The following is a 21,465-nucleotide window of genomic DNA, read 5'->3' as shown; positions in this document are numbered from 1 at the left end:
CCAGTTTGCAATCCACAAAAGGCCATCACCTCCTATTCCATGACTTTTTAGATTTCTTAGAAGCCTCTCATGAGGGACTTTGTCGAATGCCTTTGAAAATCCAAAATTCACCACATCTACTGGTTCAACTTCATCCACCTGTTTATTCACCCCTTCAAAAAAATGTAGGAGATCTGTGAGGCAAGACTTTCCTTGGGTAAATCCATGTTGGCTGAGGCCCATTAAACCATGTCTATCTAAATGTTCTGTAATTTTATTCTTTATAACAGTTTCCAAGATTTTTCCCAGCACTGAAGTCAGGCTCACCGGTCTATAGTTTCCCAGATCATCCCTGGAGCCCTTTTTAAATATCAGGGTTACATTGGCCACCCTCCAGTCTTCAGGTGCCCTGGATGATTTTAATGATAGATTAAAACTTTTTACTAATAGTTCTGAAATTTCATTTTTTTTAGTTCTTTCAGAACCCTGGAGTGTATACAATCTGGTCTAGGCAAATTTACTACTTCTCAGTTTGTCAATCTGGCCTACTACATCTTCCAAGTTCATCATAATTTGGTTCAGTTCATCTGACTCATCACCCTTGAAAACAGTTTCCAGGATGAGAATCTCCCCAATATTCTCTTCAGTAAACACCGAAGCAAAGAATGTGTTTAGTCTTTCCGCAATGGCCTTATCTTCCCTAAGTGGCCCTTTAACCCCTCGATCATATAATGGTCCAACCATCCCCCCCCCCCCCCGCAGGCTGTTTTGAATACATTTTTAAAAGCTTATTATTGGTTTTTGCCTCTACAGCCAACTTCTTTTCAAATTCTCTTAGCCTTAGGAGCTACCACCCAGGAAAAAGATCTAGGAATCATAGTGGATAATACTTTGAAATCGTCAGCTCAGTGTGCTGCGGCAGTCAAAAAAGCAAACAGAATGTTAGGAATTATTAGGAAGGGAATGGTGAATAAAACGGAAAATGTCATAATGCCTCTGTATCGCTCCATGGTGAGACCGCACCTTGAATACAGTGTACAATTCTGGTCGCCGCATCTCAAAAAAGATGTAGTTGCGATGGAGAAAGTACAGAGAGGGGCGATAAAAATGATAAGGGGAATGGAACAGCTTCCCTATGAGGAAAGGCTGAAGAGGTTAGGGCTGTTCAGCTTGGAGAAGAGACGGCTCAGGGGGGATATGATAGAGGTCGTTAAGATCATGAGAGGTCTTGAACGAGTAGATGTGAATGTTATTTACAGTTTCGAATAATAGAAGGACCAGGGGGCATTCCATGAAATTAGCAAGTAGCACATTTAAGACTAATTGGAGAAAATACTTTTTCATTCAACGCACAATTAAGCTCTGGAATTTGTTGCCAGAGGATGTGATTAGTGCAGTTAGTGTAGCTAGGTTCAAAAAAGGTTTGGATAAGTTCTTGCAGGAGAAGTCCATTAACTGCTATTAATCAAGTTTACTTAGCTAACAGCCACTGCTATTAATTGCATCAGTAGCATGGGATCTTCTTGATGTTTGGGTAATTGCCAGGTTCTTGTGACCTGGTTTGGCCTCTGTTGGAAACAGGATGCCGGGCTTGATGGACCCTTGGTCTGACCCAGCATGGCAATTTCTTATTGTCTTACATTTAACTTCCCTATGCTTGAGCTTTATCCTATTTTCCTCTTATGGATCTTTCTTCCAATTTTTGAATGAAGATCTTTTGGCTAAAATAGCCTCTATCACCTTACTTTTTAACCATGCCAGCAATCGTATGGCCTTCCTTCCACCTTTCTTAATGTGTGGAATGCATCTAGACTGTGCTTCTAAGATGGTATTGTTAAATACTGTCCATGCTTGTTGCACACTTTTTACCTTTGTAGCTGCAACTTTCAGTTTTTTTTTTGTTTTTTTTAATTAAATTAAATATTTTCCTCATTTTGTCAAAGTTTCCCTTTTGAAAGTTTAGTGCTAGAGAAGAAAATTATTTCCTTACCTGCTAATTTTCGTTCCTGTAGTACCATGGATCAGTCCAGACCGTGGGTTATGTCCCCCTTCCAGCAGATGGAGTCAGAGCAAAAACTGAGAGGGCGGTCCCTCATGACTGGTGCGCCCTCTGTAAACCTTCAGTATTAAGAATATCCAAGCAGCAAAGAAAAACCCCTTGGATGGATCAATACAAAAATGAATATCAACTAAATTGAATATCAAACTGTAAATCTGAATACGCAAACTTGCAATGTGAACTCTCAGTCAGTCCCAAACAGGTCCTAAAATGATTACACCGTCGAGCTGAAGGATTAACTCAAAGAAAAAAACCCAAAATCCTTAGGGTGGGCGTCTGGACTGATCCATGGTACTACAGGAACTAAAATTAACAGGTAAGGAAATAATTTTCTTTTCCCTGTAGGTACCAGGATCAATCCAGACCGTGGGATGTACTAAAGTTTCCCTTAAATAGGGTGGGCCCCTGATATCCCAGCTCGAATGAACTGAGCCCCAAAAGAACCAGAGGTCATTGACTGCAGATTCAAGCGATAGTGATGCACAAAAGTGGACAAAGACTTCCAAGTGGCCGCTCGGCAAAATTCCTGCGGAGAGACCGCTCGGCGAGAATGAGCTTTAATACTATCTGGGGCTAATGCCCCGCGCCAATGTACGTGGTAGAGATTGCTTCCTTCATCCATCGGGCAATGGTCGTCTTTGAAGCCTAGTTCCCCTTCTTGGTACCACTCCAGAAGACAAAAAGATGATCTGATAAGCGGAAGTCGTTAGTAACCTCCTGAAATCGAAGGAGGACTAGCTTGACATCTAGGCGCCTGAGCTTCTTGGAAACCTCATCCTGGAATGATGGCAGTTCCACCAACTGATTCAGATGAAAAGACGAGACCACCTTTGGAAGGAAAGATGGTGCGATACCAGAGGATACTCCGGGATCCGTAGAGCGGAGATAAGGCTCTCTATATGACAAGGCGTGCAGCGCCAAGATTCTGCGAGTGGAACAGATGGCAACCAAGGAAACTGTCTTAAGAGTCAGGTCCTTGAGGGTAGCGCTCTACAGCGGTTCAAAGGGCGGCCCGCCAAGAATACGAAGGATCAAAATCAAAAACTCCCCGAAGAGCATAAACTGCGAATCGGTGTTTCACATGCTTTACTCCCTTCAAGAATCGGACCACACCTGGGTGTGTCGCAAGAGGAGGGCTATCCCGATGATGAACTAGAGCACCTAAGTCTGCCACCTGAATTCGGAGAAAATTGTAGGTTAATCCTCTCTTCAGCCCTCGCTGTAAGAATGACAAGATCTGGGCTATGGTTGCACGCCGTGGAGAGAGACGCGAGGACTGGCTGCAAGCCTCAAACACTTTCCAAGCTCGGACATAGGACCTGGATGTGGAAAGCTTCCTAGCCTTGAGAAGAGTGGAGATAACCGCCGCTGGATACCCTCGTCTCCTCAGCCGGCGCCATTCCAAAAGCCAGGCCGCTAGACAGAAGTGATCTACCTGGTCGAAAATTACTGGTCCCTGCCATAGGAGATTCGACAGATGCCCCAGGTGCAGTGGGCCATCCACCGCTAGGTTGACTAAGTCTGCGAACCACGGCCGACGAGGCCACTCCGGAGCCACGAGGATCATGGGCCCCTGGTGACCCTCTATTCTTTGGAACATTCTGCCCACCAGGGACCCAGGTGGGAACACGGAACATTGGATGTTCCTCGGCCACGGGAGGGCTAGAGCAGCGACACCTTCTGCTCCGTGCTCCCTTCTGCGGCTGATAAAGCACGGAGCCTTTGCGTGGCCATCAGATCCAGATGGGGAGTCCCCCATCGCGTGACGAGTAGTGCCACTACCTCCTAGGACAGTTCCCATTCTCCCGGATCTAAGCGCTGGCAACTTTAAAAAAGCCGCCTGAACATTGTCCACCCCTACAATGTGAGACGCCGCCAGATGAGACAGGTGGAGTTCCGCCCACGGCATCAGCTTGTTCGTCTCCTGTGTCACATGGAGACTTCTTGTTCCCCAGATGATTGATGTACGCCACAGTCGTGGTGTTGTCGGAGAGGATCCGGACTGCTCGGCCTTCTGCTAGGGGCAGAAAACGCTGCAGCGCAAGATGGGCCACTCTTGTCTCTAGACAGTGGATTGGCCAAGTTGCCTGTTCTTGTGTCCACTGGCCCTGTGTCGAGTGCTGACTGCACACTGGCCCCAGCCGGTAAGGCCGGCGTCTGCTGTAAAGAGTACCCACTGTGGAACCTCAAGCTCTACTCATCAAAGCAAATGATCCAGGTCGAGCCACCAGGTCAGGCTGTCCTTGAGTAGGGGCGGAATTGGCAGAGGAGCCTGAAATTCCTGTGATACCGGCTTCCAACGGGAGAGTAATGCTCTTTGTAAGGGACGCATGTGGGCAAAGGCCCAAGGCACAACATCTGTCGTGGAGGCCATGGAACCTAGCAACTGGAGATAGATTTCCCACAGTCTGGGACTGAGGTACCGAAACGCTGAACCTAAGCAAGGAGCGATTGGGCCTGCTCCAGACGAAGAGAGCCTGTGCCTACTTTGATGTCGAAATGATCTCCCAGAAAGTCAAGGGACCAGGATCCGTTCCTTCCTCAGGGCCGCCGCCCCCACTACCATCACCTTGGTAAAGGTGCAAGGAGTGGTTGCCAGGCCGAATGGCAGGGCCTGGAACTGGAAGAGCTGCCCCAAAATCTTGAAGCGATGGAGGCACTGATGCTCATTCAGGATGGGGATATGAAGATAAGCCTCAGTCAAGTCCAAGGACGCCAGGAACTCTCCCCGGCACACCGCAGCAATCCCTGAGCACAGAGTTTCCATCCTGAAGTGTGGTATCTTGAGCATCCTGTTGACCATCTGGAGATCCAGGATTGGCCGGAAGGAGCTTTCTTGCTCGGGGGCTACAAAGTAGATGGAATAATGGCAGAGTCCTTGTTCCGGTAGTGGCACCAGAAGAATGGCTCCCAGATCCAGGAGGCGGTCTAGCGTCTTGACGTACTGTGCCCTGTTTTCTTAGTCCGCACGGAGAAATGACAAACCTGTCTGAGAGGTCGAGCAAATTCTAAAGCGTAACAGTGTTGTAGAATATCCAGGATGCCCTGGTCTGAGGTGATTGTGACCCACTCCTCGTAGAAGAGCGACAGGCGTCCCCCTATCCGGGGAATCGAAGAGTGGGCTGACGATGTTTCATTGTGAAGATATAGTGGCAGTCCCTTGAGCGAGGGTGTCTCGGGCTGATCTTCATCCCTGAAAGGAATGAGACCAGGACTGCGATCTAGACGAGGGAGGCCTGTGGGACACTGGCCGCACCTGGCAGAAGCGCAGTTGTCCTCTGAAACTCTTTCGCGCGGAGCTGTAAGTTCTGGATATCAAAGGACGATCTTCCGGTAACAAGTACCTTATGCTCCTCTAGCGACTTAATAAGTTGCTCCATCTCCTCTCCAAAGAACAACTTACCCTTGAAGGGAAGGAAGCAGAGTTGAGACTAGGAGGAGGAATCCGCAGACCAGGTCCTGAGCCAGAGGAGGCGCCGAGCTGAGACTACGGAAATCATAGATCTGGCCAGCACCCGGAGATCATACAGCGTGTCCGCGCCATATGCTATGACGGCTTCTAGCCTTTCCGCCCCCTGGAGGCAGGTCCTGAGTAGTTGTTGGATCCACCGGAGTCATGCTTGCTGCATCAGGGAGCTACAAACAGCAGCCTGAACTCCCAAAGCGGACGCCTCAAAACACTCTCTTCAAATACACCTCAGGTTTGCGGTCCTGCAAATCCCTGAGGGCTGCTCCTCCAGTCACAGGAATAGGTGTCCTAGCCATGACTACGGATACAGACGCATCCACCTTCGGTACCTTAAGTAGTTCCAGGGACTCCTCGGGGAGTGGATACAGTCTCTGGCCTCTCTGCAAACCCGCAGAGAGGCCTCTGGAGTCTCCCACCCCCTGGACAGCAATTGGAGGAGCATAGGATGAAAAGAAGGTGGCTTGAGCCCTGGTAGGATGGGATCCCCTCTCATTGGTGCAGTGCTGGCGGCAGAGCCTCCTGGGGGGGCCTCAATATCTGATATGGCCAGGACATGTGAGATAAGCGGAACCATCTCATCGCTCTGGAAAAGGCGTAGAACCTGAGGAACATGCCCTTTGACTCGCGCCGAGGGCGTCGAGTCATCTAGATCAGGGTCCACTGCAAGGTCCTTTGGGAGTGGAGGGTCAGGACCGGTTGGGTGGGCAACCGGCTGAACCCTAGAGGATCCCGAAGGGACCACTGGAACGGCAGGGCCAGAATACTGGTGCTGTACCAGGCCATGACTGTACCAATCCCCAAGGCCCCCCTGACACGTCCGGGAGTTCCCCCAGACTGACCACTTTAAAAGGAGGGGGAGCCAAAACCGCATCCTAGTGCTGGCTGAGCCTTGCCAAATAAGCCCCATGCATCAGCAGAATAAATTCTGTGGAAAAAGGCTCCGGGGGAGGGATGGCTGGAGGGGAGGGCAGGAGGGTCCTCTGAGGGCGGCTCCGCATCGGGGAGGTGTGCCGGAAAGAGAACCGGAGGAGAATGAGGTCCGTCCTGGTCTGAATCCCTGGGAGGTAGCGCTGGAGCAGCAAGTAGTGGATCCAAGATGGCCGCAGTTCCCGCGTTGGACGGGAACGGGGCCGACCTCCTCAGAGCCTGGCGCACATTTGCGTGCGAAACAGACCGCCCTCTAGGACTCGAGGTGCCCTCCACGCCAGGGAGGCACAGAGCACACAGGTCTTCGAGCCTCGAACTGGGCTCCCCGCAGGCGCTGCATCGCGTCAGCCGCGGCATGGAGACAAGAAAAGAAGGGCTTGGAACCCAGACCTCCGAAAACCTTCGATAGCAGGAACAAAATCAAAGTCCTACGCTGCCTGATGAACTTTAACGACCTGTTCAGTTTTGTTTTTTTTCTCAAGCCAGAGGGATGTCACATCTCTGAAGCTTAGGGGCTGCCCTGAGGAATAGACATCTCCAGGCAGCGGGTCGATAGAGGGGGAGAGGTTGGACCACCAACTTCACCCCTAAAGGAATCAAATGACAGCCCTGTAAAAGGAAAGTTACCCCCAAAACAACACTCAAGCAACAGCAAAACAACTACCTCTCAGCACTCTACATTAAAACAAAAGACTCACAAAGACTGCCTTCGCCCCTCGGTCCATCAACAGCACTAACGCAGCACCACTACAACACAAGCACTACACGCTAAAATGTTCCCCACCTTCCCAATACCTATTTTACAACACAGCCTGTCAGCAATAGGAAAACCGAACAGATCATTCATACTACAACACAAACGACAGGCGCTACATCGAAACCTTAAATCATTCACCCCAATTTTGATAACACCCATCACCCAACTCTTAGGCCTCACTGTATTCTCACTTTCACTATTCAATGCACAATCTCTGTCCAAGAAATCTCTAATCCTCAACGACTATCTCCTTGATACCAAACCAGATATATGTGCTATAACAGAAACATGGCTCAAACCCACGGACACAGCAATTATAAACCAACTTCCCACATCAAACTACGACATCTTCTCCATCCCCCGACTGAAAAAAAGAGGAGGAGGACTCCTATTTGCATCAAAAAAAGACCTCGGGTTCATCCAGCACCCATACAACTCAGACTCTAAACTAGAAATGGGTCTCTTCACCTCGGAACAACTACAAATCCTACTCGTCTACGCCCCTCCGGGCCTCCTTGAGACAGACCCCTCCCCCTTAGTAGAGGAAATCACAACCCTCATCAAACTGGACGCTCCAGCAATCATCCTAGGAGATTTTAATCTGCATGTGGACAATCCTACCCCATCATCCAGCTGTGAATCCTTTCTCTCTGCCCTCTCAGCCCTGGGTTTCAAACAACTAGTTACCAAACCCACACACAAAGCAGGCCACACGCTGGATCTTATCTTTATTAACCCAGGCATCAAACATTCTTCACGCCTCAAAAGCAAGAAGGTCCCTTGGTCTGATCACTCACTTATCTCAACCGCATTCTCATTGAACAAACCCTCCACCTCCAAAGGGCCCTCACCATCTTTCCCATACAGAAGATCCTGCTCTACAGAAGACCTCAGCTCCCACCTAGCCTCTCAACTTCCATCCATTGATCTCTCAAACCCGAACACAGCTCTCCGCTCTTGGAAAGCCATCACAGATTCCATAGCCGACAAGCTATGTCCGCTAGCAACCAAAAAATCACTCCCAAACGCCTCCAAAAGACAACCATGGTTCACGGAAGAACTAAGAAAGCTAAAACAAAATCTAAGACAGAAAGAGAGCGACTGGCGCAAATCCCCAAGCACCAATACACGATCCATCTACAAAGCCACCCTCCATCAATACAAGTCAACTACCTCTAAATCCAAAAGGGACTACTATGCATCCAAGATTCACCACTTAATCTTCGACGCAAAAGCCCTCTTCGCCTATGTCTCCAATCTCACCCAAATCATCCCACAGGAGATTCCCAACGACCTAGCACAACCCAAAGCTGAAGAACTTGCTCTTCATTTTCACAACAAAGTCAACAGCCTTCTAACTCATCTGCCTTCTAATCCCACCGACCCTGCTCTTTACCAGTCTCTTCAACAATCATCCCTCAACAACAATGGTCTGGAAACACTTGAACCCATCTCTATCTTAGAGATACAAACTCTTATAAGAAGAATGAAACCTTCCTCCCATCCTTTGGATACTATCCCCACCAAACTGCTCCTGGCCATCCCTGACTCCATCGCTAAAACCTTGTCGGACATCATAAACTGCTCACTCTCCCAAGGACTATATCCTGACGACCTCAAATTGGCCTCCATCAAACCTCTACTCAAGAAACCCAACTTGGATCCTAAAGACCCCAACAACTTCCGTCCTATCGCCAATCTCCCATTCATAGCCAAGATTCTAGAAAAAGTTGTCAATACTCAACTCTCCGAATACATAGAAGAAAACAAAATCCTATTCCAATCACAATACGGATTTCGCAAGTCACTGAACACAGAATCCCTCCTCATCTCCATGTCTGACTTCATATTAATGGGCCTTGACAAAGGCCAATCCTTCCTCTTAATTCTACTGGACCTATCAGCCGCCTTTGATACGGTCAATCATTCCATTCTCACTTCCATTCTGGCTTCTATAGGTATCTCAGGCACAGCTCTCTCATGGTTTAAATCTTTTCTCTCCAACAGAGGCTTCAAGGTTAAGATACAGAACAAAGAATCTTCACGAATGGACGCATCCATAGGTGTCCCCCAGGGCTCCTCACTGTCACCTACACTCTTTAACATTTATCTTTTACCTATCTGCCAACTCCTCTCCAACCTTAACCTCAAACATTTCCTCTACGCCGACGACATCCAGATCGTGATACCCATCAAAGAATCTTACACAAAAACATTGGTTCACTGGGAAAACTGTCTCTTCGAAATTAAACATCTCCTGGCTAACCTAAACCTAGTTTTAAACTCCTCTAAAACAGAACTGCTTCTCATCTCCCCAGATAATAATGCCATCTCTAATCCTCCAACTATCCCAACTACTACACAGGTGAGAGATCTAGGAGTATTAATTGATAACCGGATGAACCTTAAAGCTTACATCAACAGAACCACCAAGGACTGTTTCCACAAACTCCAAGTTCTGAAAAGAATTAGACCACTCTTCCACACTCAGGACTTCAGAACCATTCTACAAGCTATCATTTTTTCTAAGATCGATTACTGTAACTCTATCCTTCTGGGCCTACCTTCCTCCTATACTAGACCCCTCCAGATGTTACAAAACGCTGCGGCAAGATTACTGACAAACTCCAGGAGGAGGGACCATATATCTCCAATCCTAAAAGATCTCCACTGGTTGCCTGTTCACTTTAGAATCCTCTACAAATCTCTTTCCATAATATACAAAACCATCCATCAACACACCCCACTCGACTTACAAGTCCCATTCCAAATTTATAACTCCTCCAGACCAACAAGAGACACACTCAGAGGATCTCTTCAAGTGCCCCCAGCCAAAACTACCAAACACATTACCTTGAGAGATCGGGCCTTTTCAACAGCCGGCCCCCTTCTATGGAACTCCATCCCACCGGACCTTAGACAGGAGCCCAGCCTCCCAACCTTCAGGAAGAGACTTAAGACCTGGCTGTTTAAAAAAGCTTTCCCGGACACCGATTAATTCTATTCAGCCAGATTCTACCACTTCCACATGTAAAAATGTTATTACTAATGTAAATACCTATACCTAATGTTATTCTCTTTCTTTTCTTCTCTCCTCCCAGTTCTATTACCTTGTTATTTGTAACTGCTTCCTTCTACACAAATAGGTTATTGAATTGTTTACTGTACACCCCTGTTATATGTAAACCGGCATGATGTGTTTGCAACATGAATGCCGGTATATAAAAATTTTAAATAAATAAATAAAAAAATAAAAAACGATACAGCAATAAATACAAAAGATGACAGGTCTGCCACTGAATGAAAGCTCTGCAGCAGGACAGCCCAAAGAAAGTAGAGCAAAGCTACAAGGAAAAGCCTTTGCCTTTCTTTTTTTTTTTAATAAGATCCATCCAAGTAAAAAGTGTTAACAAGAAAACAGGAGAAATAAATCAACAAAAAGACTATTCTCACAGAAAGAAAATGGGAGAATCGAAGGTGCAACTCGAATCTGCTGGAGTCAGAGAAATACTGAAGGTTTACAGAGGGTGCGCACCAGTCATGAGGGACCGCCCTCTCAGTTTTTGCTCTGACTCCATCTGCTGGAAGGGGGACATAACCCACGGTCTGGACTGATCCTGGTACGTACAGGGAACTATAGATTTACTTTACGTCCCCCTTGCTGTCAATTCAAATGTGATCATCTTATGATCACTATTGCCAAGCAACCACACCACCATTGCTTCTCTCACCACAATCCTGTTCTCTAAAACTTAGATCTAAAATTGCTCCTTCTCTCATTGGTTCCTGAACCAATTGCTCCATAAAACTGTCATTTATTCCATCCAGGAACTCTCTCTCTCTAGCATGTCCTGATGTTACATTTACCCAGTCAATATTGGGATAATTGAAATCTTCCATTATTACTGCACTTCTAATTTGATTAACTTCCCTAATTTCTCCTTAGCATTTCACTCTCTCTCCCATTAATTTGGAAAGGTAGACAGTAGTATACTGCTATCACTGTAGTCTTCCCCAAAACACAAGGGATTTCTACCCATAAAGATTCAATTGTGCATTTAGTCTCATGCAGGGTGCTTATCCTGTTGGATTCTATGCCATCCCGGACATAAAGCGCTACATCACCTCCCGGGTGCTCCTCTCTGTCATGGTGATATAATTTGTACCCCAGTATAGCACTGTCCCATTGGTTGTCCTCCTTTCACCATGTCTCTGAGATGCCAATTAAGTCTATGTCATCATTCACTGCTGTACATTCTAATTCTCCCATCTTACTTCTTAGACTTCTGGCATTAGCATACAAACATTTCAAAGTTTGTTTTCTGTTTGTATTTTCATTCTGCTTTTTAATTAATAGGGATAAGTTAGAATTTTTTAGCTCAGGTGAGTTTTTAGTTACAGGCACTTGGACTACTTTTCTTATTATTGGAACCTCACTGTTGGGATGCCCTAATTCTAATGCATCATTAGTATCCTTTGAAGATACCTCTCTCCGAACCATGCGCTGCTGAGCAACTGTCAGCTTTCCCCTTTGTTCTAGTTTAAAAGTTGCTCTACCTCCTTTTTAAATGTTAGCACCAGCAGCATGGTTCCACCTGGTTAACGTGGAGCCCATCCCTTCAGAAAAAAAAAAAAAAAGGACTTCCCCTTCCCCGAAATGTTCCCCAATTCCTTACAAAACTGAATCCCTCTTCCTTGCACCATCAGACTCAGGAGCTCTGCCTGCCTCTGGGGACCTGCGTGTGAAACAGGGAGCATTTCAGAGAATACTACCCTAGAGGCTCTAGTTTTCAGCTTTCTACCTAAGAGCCTAAATTTGGCTTCCAGAACCTCCCTCCCACATTTTCCTATATCGTTAGTGCCCACATATACCACGACAGCTGGCTCCTCCCCAGCACTATCTAAAATCCTATCTAGGTGACGAGTGAGGTCTGCCACCTTCACACCAGGTAGGCATGTTACCAGGCGATCCTCACGCCCACCAGCCATCCAGCTATCTACATTCCTAATAATCAAATCACCAACTATGAAAGCCGACCTAACCCTTCCATCCAGGGCAGTAGCCCTGGGGGAGACATCCTCGGTGTGAGAGGACAATGCTTTGGGTAGATGAGCATACATATTCCCACATGCAACCCAACACCAACTTCTCCCCACTATCTTGCGCTTTTTTTTTTTTTTTTTTTTTTTTTTTACCTAATATCACACCCCTTTACCCATCACAGGGCTGGTGCAAGGATATTAAGTGCCTTAGGCAAAGTTTATAGCCTTGTGCAACTCCCTCCCTCACATACAATTAAAAATTATGCAGTTATAACAGATTTTACATGGAAAAGAACATTCAAAGTATAGACTTACAACATGTATAGTCTATTTACATGTACTGCTATAGTGCCACACAGAAAACACTGCAAAAAAGTCATTTGTAACCCATATGGTAATAGGTCTATTTGTGTTGGATGTGGGCTTGGCCACCAGAAAGCAATGAGTAAACTGAATTATAATTACACTACAGTAAACCTCCCAAAACAAAACAGCACTAACTGCCAGCACTCAAAAAGTAAAAACCCTACCTAAGAAAAGACAATGCTACAAATATTACACCAGGCCCTAAAACATCAATACACCACCCTATTAGGAAACTCAGCAAGGCAGGCTGCTATAGAGCCCTACACAGAAACTATACACTAGCAGAATAACTCACCTTGGTCACACATGTACAACAGTCTGATCCTCAACAAATACAGAGAGCATAAAGAATTAATAGAAACATGCTGCTGGAAACCACAAGCCAGACTTCTTATAACGTGAAATAACAGAAAAAAAAACTGGCTCTCTCTTTCACATGCTGTCTCACTCAAACACACAGGCTCTCGCTCTCACTCATATGCTGTCACACACACACAAACATGCTCTCAACTCACTCTCGCACATACACACCCCCTACAGGGCCTCAGTCTCACTCTCGCCTCTGGGCCTCCTCTTTGCAAGTCACCACAGCATGGACTCTGCAGTGGCCCTGATTTTTTCAGACTGCTGTGAGATGGGATCTGCAGCGGCCCTGCTACCAGGCCTCCTCTTCTCGGGCCGCCACAAGGTGGGATCCGCGGCAGCCCTGCCAAAGATGCTGCCTTCTTCTGCATGCGGGCCAAAGGAGCACCTGGAGATTTGGGATGCTCTACCATGGCCCCGTCAATCTTCCGCATGAGGGGATAAAATCTGTGCCGGCTAGGCACGCTCACTATTTAGAGGAAATATTGCTCACAAACCCTCTCTTACATGCTCACCTTCTCTCACTCATACAAGTTCTCTCTCACTTACCCACTCAAATAAAACTCTGGCCCTTATTCACAAACACAGGCTCTCACAAACTTGCTGGCTCTCTTTCCCTTACACACACAGGCTCACACTCACCAACCTTTTCCCCCTCACACACAGATACATACACACCCAGGATCTCTCACACTCACCGACTCTCTCTTCCTCACAAACACAGGCTCTCACACATTCTCCTGACCTTTCTTTCAGCACTCCTATGTCCCCTTGGGCCTCTTGTTTTGTCAGAGATGAGAGAGAAGGTGCCAGTAGGCTTTATTGATTGCCCTGTGGTAAGGGGGAGAGGTGCTGGCAGCTCCACTTTCAGTTGTGCTGTGGCCAGGAGGAGAGATGCCATGAGTGGGAGGGTGAATCTTTGGTGGCCCCTTTCCTTTTTTGCTCTGGGTGGTAGCCAGGAGGTGTATAGTGCCAGCAGTACCACTGATCCTTTTGTTTTTTATTGGGCTCGTTGCCCCACTCCTTGTTGTGCTGTGGCCGGGAGAAGTGCCGCAGGCAGGAGGCGAGTCATCAGCGGGCCTCTTTTCTTGCTTTGCTGCCAGGAGTGGTGCCTTGTAGCCCAGCAGGGCCATTTCGCTGTAGGTCCGTGGGTGGGAGGGTAAGTGGCAGAGGCCCTGTTGAAGCTTTTCTTGTTGGACTGTGGGGCAGGTGCGAAGGTGCCACAAATTGTATCAGGGAGAGGGTGAACCCCCAACTTCCTGGGCTGTGGGTGCAGGCACGCGTAGCAGCAACGTTGACCGTGGAGTTAAATCACAGCTCCTTCAGGCTGGTTGAGGAGATGCAGGTGCCGAAAGCTGCTGCAGTAGAATGGAGGGCTGAAATCAGGACAATTTCCAGACATTTTAGTCCTCTGACTTCTGGACTTAAAATTCTGTACTATCCGGAGAAAATCTGGATAGTTGGCAACCCTACCTTGCTCCCATGGTGACCGCACTGAAGGCACCCTGGCTAAATGCTCTCAAGGGCCAGGCAGCTGGCCAATGATAAAAGACACAAGGCTGGGCCTTCTGCAGGTTAGTCCTCACCACACAGACACAGTTCACCAAGTCTAGAAGATAGCATACCTGTTTTCATGAGCTTTGAACTCAGTAAGACACTTCTGTGAATCACAGTCGTAAAGCCTCAAAACTTCTTCATCTCCAGCCACAGCAAGCAAACAGTCCTGGAAGATTGGGGAGATGGGGGGGGGAAGTAAGCAAAAATTTGGAAAATTCCTTATACAAAAGCACATACTTGTCTGGCTCCAGTCTTGTACTACCCTAAAACCTATAGTTAGGGACAGGATATGAACATGTCTCTTCAAAAAAAAAAAAAAAAAAATAGATATGAGTCCTGTCAATGGAACTGATTAGCCTGAGTAACTACTCTGGCTAAAATGTATTCAGAATCTAGGCCTTAATGGACTCTGTGTTCTCACACACATGCACCACATGACTACACTGCTTGTAAATTCTATGTCTTTAAGAGTATTTTACTGTACTGCGCTTTGAACAGTTTGCATGAGTACTGTGGCGAAACAGGGGTTTTGGATGCTCAGTGGTTTATTGTTCTGCCCTGTGACACTTTTCCCCACGAGAGTTAGTTTCCTCTATGCTGGTCTGCAAGTGGTGTTTTAACTCTGCAGTGTAGTTCAAGTAGACACTTTGGATGCTGCCTTAACTCAGAATGAGGCTGGGAGGGACAGCATGCACATCCCAGCACCCCTGAGGACATGTAAGATTTAAATATCCTGCAGTGCCACTGGCCAAAAAACTATTACCAGTCAGAAGACCATTGGTGAATAAGTGATTATTAACATTTTGTCCCTGATTGGCCCTGCAGACAGAACTGGCCTTGAAGACAAAACTCTCTAATCTCAGCTGGGATTACAGAGGGAGCAGATCTCTGTGCTGAGGACAAGTTCATCTTATGTGGACAGCTTTTCCCTGATCTCCCCAGGCACATATGTAGTGGAAAGTGTTTAGTTTTACTGTTTAATTCCTTGTTTTACCTGTTCCTGTTTACAGATTAAACTTTTTCCTTACTTTTTGTTAATAAACTTAGTTTGTTAGCTCTGTCTTGGATGACTAACAATCCTGGTATTTTGAGTATTTGATCTGTGGGCGTTTTTCTAAAAACTACATGGTCCTTAGGTTGTGTGCAGTCCCACTGACATTAGAAACCGCCAGGGGATAGCTTGCGGGCAGGGAACTTGCTCAGAGGCAAGCAGGAACACAGTTGGCAAGTGGGAGGTTGCCAGAGAAAGAGTAGGTGCACAGGTGCAGGCAGCCTGGGCAGTGCTTGGCAGGTCCATCCAAGTGGCCACAGGGTTACCCTGAGTAGATGTTAGGGGTAGCTGCACTGAGGAATTACATGGCAAGCGCGAATAATAAATTATTTTAAATAAATAAATGCAATAACTGAGAACCAAAGAAGTAAACACCAGGTGGTCCATTTTTAGCCGCTCTGTAGCTCGGCTAGTTAGCCGGATAAATATATTCAGTACCGCTGAATATACCCGGCTATCTTAAAGTTAACTGGTTATGTCTAACTTTGGTCGGGCCATAGGGCTGTCCTAGAGTTAAGCGCATAAGTTAAGTGGCTAGCTCTGCTCCTTCCCAGAATGCCTCTTGCCTGCCCATGGAATGCCCCCTTCTTATCCAACTAAATTCTAGCTAGATAACAGTTACCTGGCTAGAATTTAGCCAGATAAGCACTAAATATAGTCAGATAAGCCTTTTAGACATATTACATTATCCGTCTAAATGGCTTTTGAATATGGACCTCCAGATGTACAGGATTTGTGATGAGGGAGTTAGAATTGCATCTGAAAACCAGAATGTTTTAGGAAATTGTATGTATTTCTCTTTCAGATGTGCAAACAGAAAGGCTACAGCTAACGCAGGCAGGGGAGGGAGATGAGGACAGATAGCGAGAGAAAGCGAAGTAGCTTACTTGTAACAGGTGTTCTCCTAGGACAGCAGGATATAAGTCCTCACACATGGGCGACATCAGATGGAGCCCAGCACGGAAAAAATTATGTCAAAGTTTCTATAAACTTTGGATGGCATACTGAGCAGCATGCCACTATCCCTGCGTTCACGCAGGGTCTCTCTTTAGTTGTGTATGTAGATATGATGAAATAACAAACAAACCAAGAGACCCCAACTCCACGGAGCGGCAGGCGGATTTCATGACGACTAACATCCTGTTGTCCTAGAAGAACACCTGTATGTAACAGATAAGAAACTCCCTTGTGTTTTGGGGAAGGAGTATAATGATAGGAGTATACTACTGTCTACCTTTCCACATTAATGAGAGAGAGAGAGAGAGAGAGAGAGAGAGAAAGAAAAAGAGAGAAAAAAGAGAAAAAGAATAAGAAAAAAGAAAGAAAAGAAAGAAAAAGAGAGAGAAAGAAAGAATAAGAAAAAAAGAGAGAAAGAGAATAAGAAAAAAAAAGAGAGAAAGAGAGAGACCTCACACATGGATGAATCCCTAGCTACTGGCTGGACCCGAACAGACGGGACCAACAGACACCAAACCAGGTGCCAAAGGGCACAACAGATGTGCTGTTAGTAAGAGCAGGGGCAGCCTGAATGAAAACCAGGGGCCTACAGTTGGAAGAGTTAGGTTCACAGCTGAAAGAGGTTTCTCAGGACACATTGGACAAATCTATCCCGCTGGCCATCCCTTTCCAAACAATAATGCGCAGCAAAATGTGTGGAGAGAACTCCACGTCTCAGCCCTGCAGATCTCTCCCATCAGAACTGCACACATGTGGGCCACAGCCCTTACAGAATGCGCCATGGCGGGCCCTCCAGGTGCAGTCCTGCCTGGACATAGCAGAAAGAGATACAGTCTGCTAGCCAGGTAGAAAGAGTCTGCTTATTAACAGCCCTACTCAGCTAGTTGGGGGAAATCGAGATAAGCAGCTGGGTGGCAGCCTGTGGCCTGCTGTATGGTCCAGGTAGACAGCCAAGGCCATCTTACAATCCAGTGTGTGCAGTGCCCTCTCTGTGCCCAGGCTGGTATGAGGCCAGGGGAAAAAAAAAAAAAGGTAGGTAGGACCACAGACTGGTTAAGATGGAAATCTGTAACCACCTTCAGTAAGAACTTAGGGTGCGTGCGCAGAACCACCCTGTCGTGGAAGAACCTCGTATAGGGTAGATAAGTCAATAAGGCATGCAACTCACTGACCCTGCGCGCCAATGTGACTTTCCATGTCAAATGCTTGAGAGCGCAGTGACTCCATCAGCTAGCCGAGCACCATGTTCAGGTCCCAAGCAACCGCAGGGGGGCCACCGTGAAAGCCGTAGCTGAAACAGTCTCCCTGCATGAACCGCCCTACGATAGGCAGCACAGAGATGGGCGAACCGTTCACCTCCTGGTGGTAAGCACCTAAGGCACAGAAGTGCACCCGAATGGAGTTGGTCACATCCCGCCTCTGAGAGGTACAGCAGACAGTCCAGGAGTTGTTGGATGGGGCAAAAGGGGGGGGGGGGGTGTCGAGGTCCTTCTGCTCACACCATATGGTGAACCTCTTCCACTTTAAAGGTATAAGACTTCCTGGTGGAGGGCTTCCTTGAAGCCACCAGGACCCAGGCCACATCCTCTGAAAGATCCAGGGGCTGCCGGATCAACCTTTCTAAAACCATGCCGTGAGAGACCTTCTTGAGCGCTGACTCAACCACCACCAACTGGTGGGGAAGCCGGTGCTTTTCAAAGCCCACAGCTGTATTGCATGAGGTACACCCCATCAGCCTTTTGGTTAACTGGGGCGATAGAAAGGGGGTGTTCCCAGAGTCTGAGTTCCAGAAAATCTTGTGCACCGGTATGGCCATGACCTCCTTCAGGGCGAACTGGAGGATCTCAAGCATTTTATGGTGGGCATCCTCTTCCATCACATGGACAGACCCAGCGAAGGTCAAGTCCTCCGGAGAACGCCAGCATTCCTCCAAAGGAGAAGGATTCATCGGAATCCATTGACAAAGCGTCAGAGGTATCCTGACCCCAGGGGTCATAAGGGCCCTCAGACTAACACCACCCGGATAGGAGGGTCATGGAGCCCCAGGCATATCTTTAGGCACAGGTGCCAGGAGGCCCGGCGAACCATGGGCACCAAAGGGCCTGGCGCCGAGGGACCTCGAGCTGCAGAGAGCACCATCGGGCCCTTTTCTCCCGAGGAATCTCCCATGAGGACCAACTCCGTTGCCTTGCGTTTTGGTGCCCGACGGATCACCGAGGGATCGCAAGGTTCCAGCATCAACTGCATCGGGAGGACACCAAGGCATTCCAACAATGGTTCCAACCCAGTCACCGCAGTCCGTATTGGTGCAGGCATCGGTGTGGGCGCTGGCAGCGCCAGCTCCCGTTCGCGCAAACCAGGATCCAGCGTCAGGTGCACCCGACACCTGAACTTCGTTTCGATGAGAGGGTTGGCTGAGAGGGGAGGGTTGGGCCCAGCTCCTTCTCAGAGACCCGGAATTGGTGCGGAAGGCCCCGGACCACCAACATCGAGGGAGGATGGGGCCTCATGTTGAGGAAGCTTAGGCAGCAGGGCGACAAGCGCTATGGTCCTTATATGCCCGGGCCCGCGTGCAGAAATGACCAATGCCGATAATTGCAGGATCTCCCACGGTGCTTGGCCCGGTCTTTCCCCGGCGCAGATGATGAAAACGATCCTGAAGTCTGGGACTTTGAAGAAACAGAGATCAGCCGATCCCCGGAGCCCCCCTGCCCTGAGACCTTCAGGGTAGGGGTGGTAACCAAGGGATTGAGGGCGATCGGCTCCCCTCGGTCCTTGGGTGTTGACGCCAAAGTAGAGGGCTCAGACTTGCCCAAGCCAAACACTTTCTCCATTTTGTCCAGCCTGGCTCGGCGGCCCTTCAGGGTCATCTAAGCACACAAGTTGCAGTCATGGACATTGTGCCATGCACCCAGACAGAGGATTCACATTTCATGTGGATTCGATAGGGACATAGTCAAGGGGCACTGGGGGCATCGGCGAAAGCCCAAGGCTGCCATAAGGTGCACAGAGACAACAAGGGTACAACAGCCAGCGGATAAGGGAGAAGCGAAAAAACTCACCGACTGAAAAGAACCTGATGGGAACCAAAGAGACCCAGTGCAGGAAACAAGTAGGCGAAAAAAAATTGGAGGGAAAAAAAATCACTTTTTCCGACAAAAATCTGCATGAGCTTCATCTCTACGAGACGATAGCTCTGCGGAAAACGACTGAAAACAGACTCTGCGTGGATGCAGGGATAGTGGCATGCTGGGCATGCTCAATGTGCCAGCCAAAGTTTCTAAAAACTTTGACAGACGTTTTCCGTGCCAGGCTCCATCTAATGTCACCCATGTGTGAGGACTACCATCCTGCTTGTCCTAGGAGAAAATCATCACCGACAGAAGCAATTCAGCTGTCCTAAATGTAGTACAAACATTTTTCTTACAGTTATCATTGCAACTATTGCCTTTGCTGTATCTGTGCATTCCCAGTATCTATTGTGTGCTGACTCAAAAGCGTGAATGTGAGTATGGCTTTGTTTCTAAAGTTGCAGACCCTGCCTGCGGGGAGCCTGCAGGGTACCCCCTTTGTGTCTTGAACTTGTGGATCTCACTGGGGTTGTTGCCTGGGGCATACCAGCCCCCTTTGTGGTTTTTATGTTTTACCACACCTACAGTTTGAACCTGCAACAAGTCTGCAGTAAATCTAACGAATACTGACTCTTCTCATTAGTATAGTCTTGTTCCTCTGGGAGTACTGCTTAATCAATCTATATGACAATGAGAAAACAAGCTGTAACCTTAAAATGGACTGCACAATCTTGGCTGTCATGGCGACCCCTCCTTAGCTACCGTCACAGTCATCCGCCGTTCCTCTAGCAGCCTGTCACCTGCTGTACACTCACCGTAACAAACTGAATAGAGGAAATCCTCTTTCCATGCCCGATGGAGCCAATGACCGATGCAGTCTCCAGCCTGTAGACATCCGCTCGGTTCACTGCCACCACGATGTACTTCTCTCCACTGGGAGACCACTTGACAATGTGTGCATCTAAAATTCCAAACAAAAAGAAAAGGCTTCAGATAGGATTTTGAATCCAGCTCATCTGTCATCAGGAAAGCACCTCTCCTCGAGGCGCAGGCTCAAATCTGCCTCCTTCAGCAGGCAATGGGGGATGGGGGGAGAGAACTGCCACCACAGCTTAGGGAAAATACCCACACTGAAAGATATCGTCCTGCACTATTTTAAAAACCTTTTTACTTCCAAGGTGGCATGTAACAGATTTAGTCGTTTTAGAGATTTTTTGTTTTGAAAGGAGCATCATCTTTTTAATTTTTTTAAAACCAGGCCTCTCCACTGTACATTTTTGCAGCAGGTAGAGGTGGAAGCACATCTGTATAGCAATATCGAAATCCACTGCCTTTATCGCAGTACCAAAACGACACACATTTTATGAAGGACTTGTTTTAATACAAATGCCTGTTTCCAAAAAACAGGAGGAAGGTGCAGTGCTCCCTTCCCCACCTGCTGCTGGTTGGGACGCCAACGCGTCTTTTAGGGAGACGTCACTGGCAGAGAGCAGGCAAGGAGGGACCAAAGCAGAACGAAGCGATGAGAGTGAGGGAGACAGAGAATGAAAAGCAATACAGCAAAAAAAAAAAGAGGGAGGAAGGAAAAGAAACGAGAGAGAAATGAAGTAATGAAACAAGACTGTTTAAAACCGTTTGTCCTGCACTCTCTCGAAAATCGAGGCAGGTAACAATACAACATTCATAAAAACTAGCAAAACCGACAAACAGTTACGAAAATATTCTGACCTGCAAGAGCATCGTTAACACTCCAATTAATCTTTCTATATCTTTTTTTTTTTTTTTTTAAACTTAGGTACATCTTAGTTCATCAGATCTGACCCCTACACTGTGCTCTGCCTCAGTGTGGGATTACATGTCGTGCCC

At 47.5% G+C, this 21,465-nt stretch overlaps 1 protein-coding gene across 1 annotated transcript in view; it reads right to left on the bottom strand.

The window, feature by feature from the left end:
• Positions 1-21,465, bottom strand: part of PAK1IP1 (PAK1 interacting protein 1) — a 60,956-nt gene that overhangs the window by 18,127 nt on the left and 21,364 nt on the right. The window contains exons 6-7 of the mRNA XM_029590645.1: positions 20,415-20,560; positions 14,589-14,686 (exon numbers count right to left, since the gene is read on the bottom strand). Of these exons, the coding sequence (XP_029446505.1) occupies positions 14,589-14,686; positions 20,415-20,560 (244 nt within the window). The remainder of the gene's footprint in view (positions 1-14,588; positions 14,687-20,414; positions 20,561-21,465) is intronic.

This window comes from Rhinatrema bivittatum, chromosome 2 (genome assembly GCF_901001135.1).
Source record: "Rhinatrema bivittatum chromosome 2, aRhiBiv1.1, whole genome shotgun sequence".
Classification (NCBI taxonomy): domain Eukaryota; kingdom Metazoa; phylum Chordata; class Amphibia; order Gymnophiona; family Rhinatrematidae; genus Rhinatrema; species Rhinatrema bivittatum.
The sequence above is the reverse complement of the archived record's forward strand: the minus strand, read 5'-3'. Positions and strand labels throughout refer to the sequence as shown.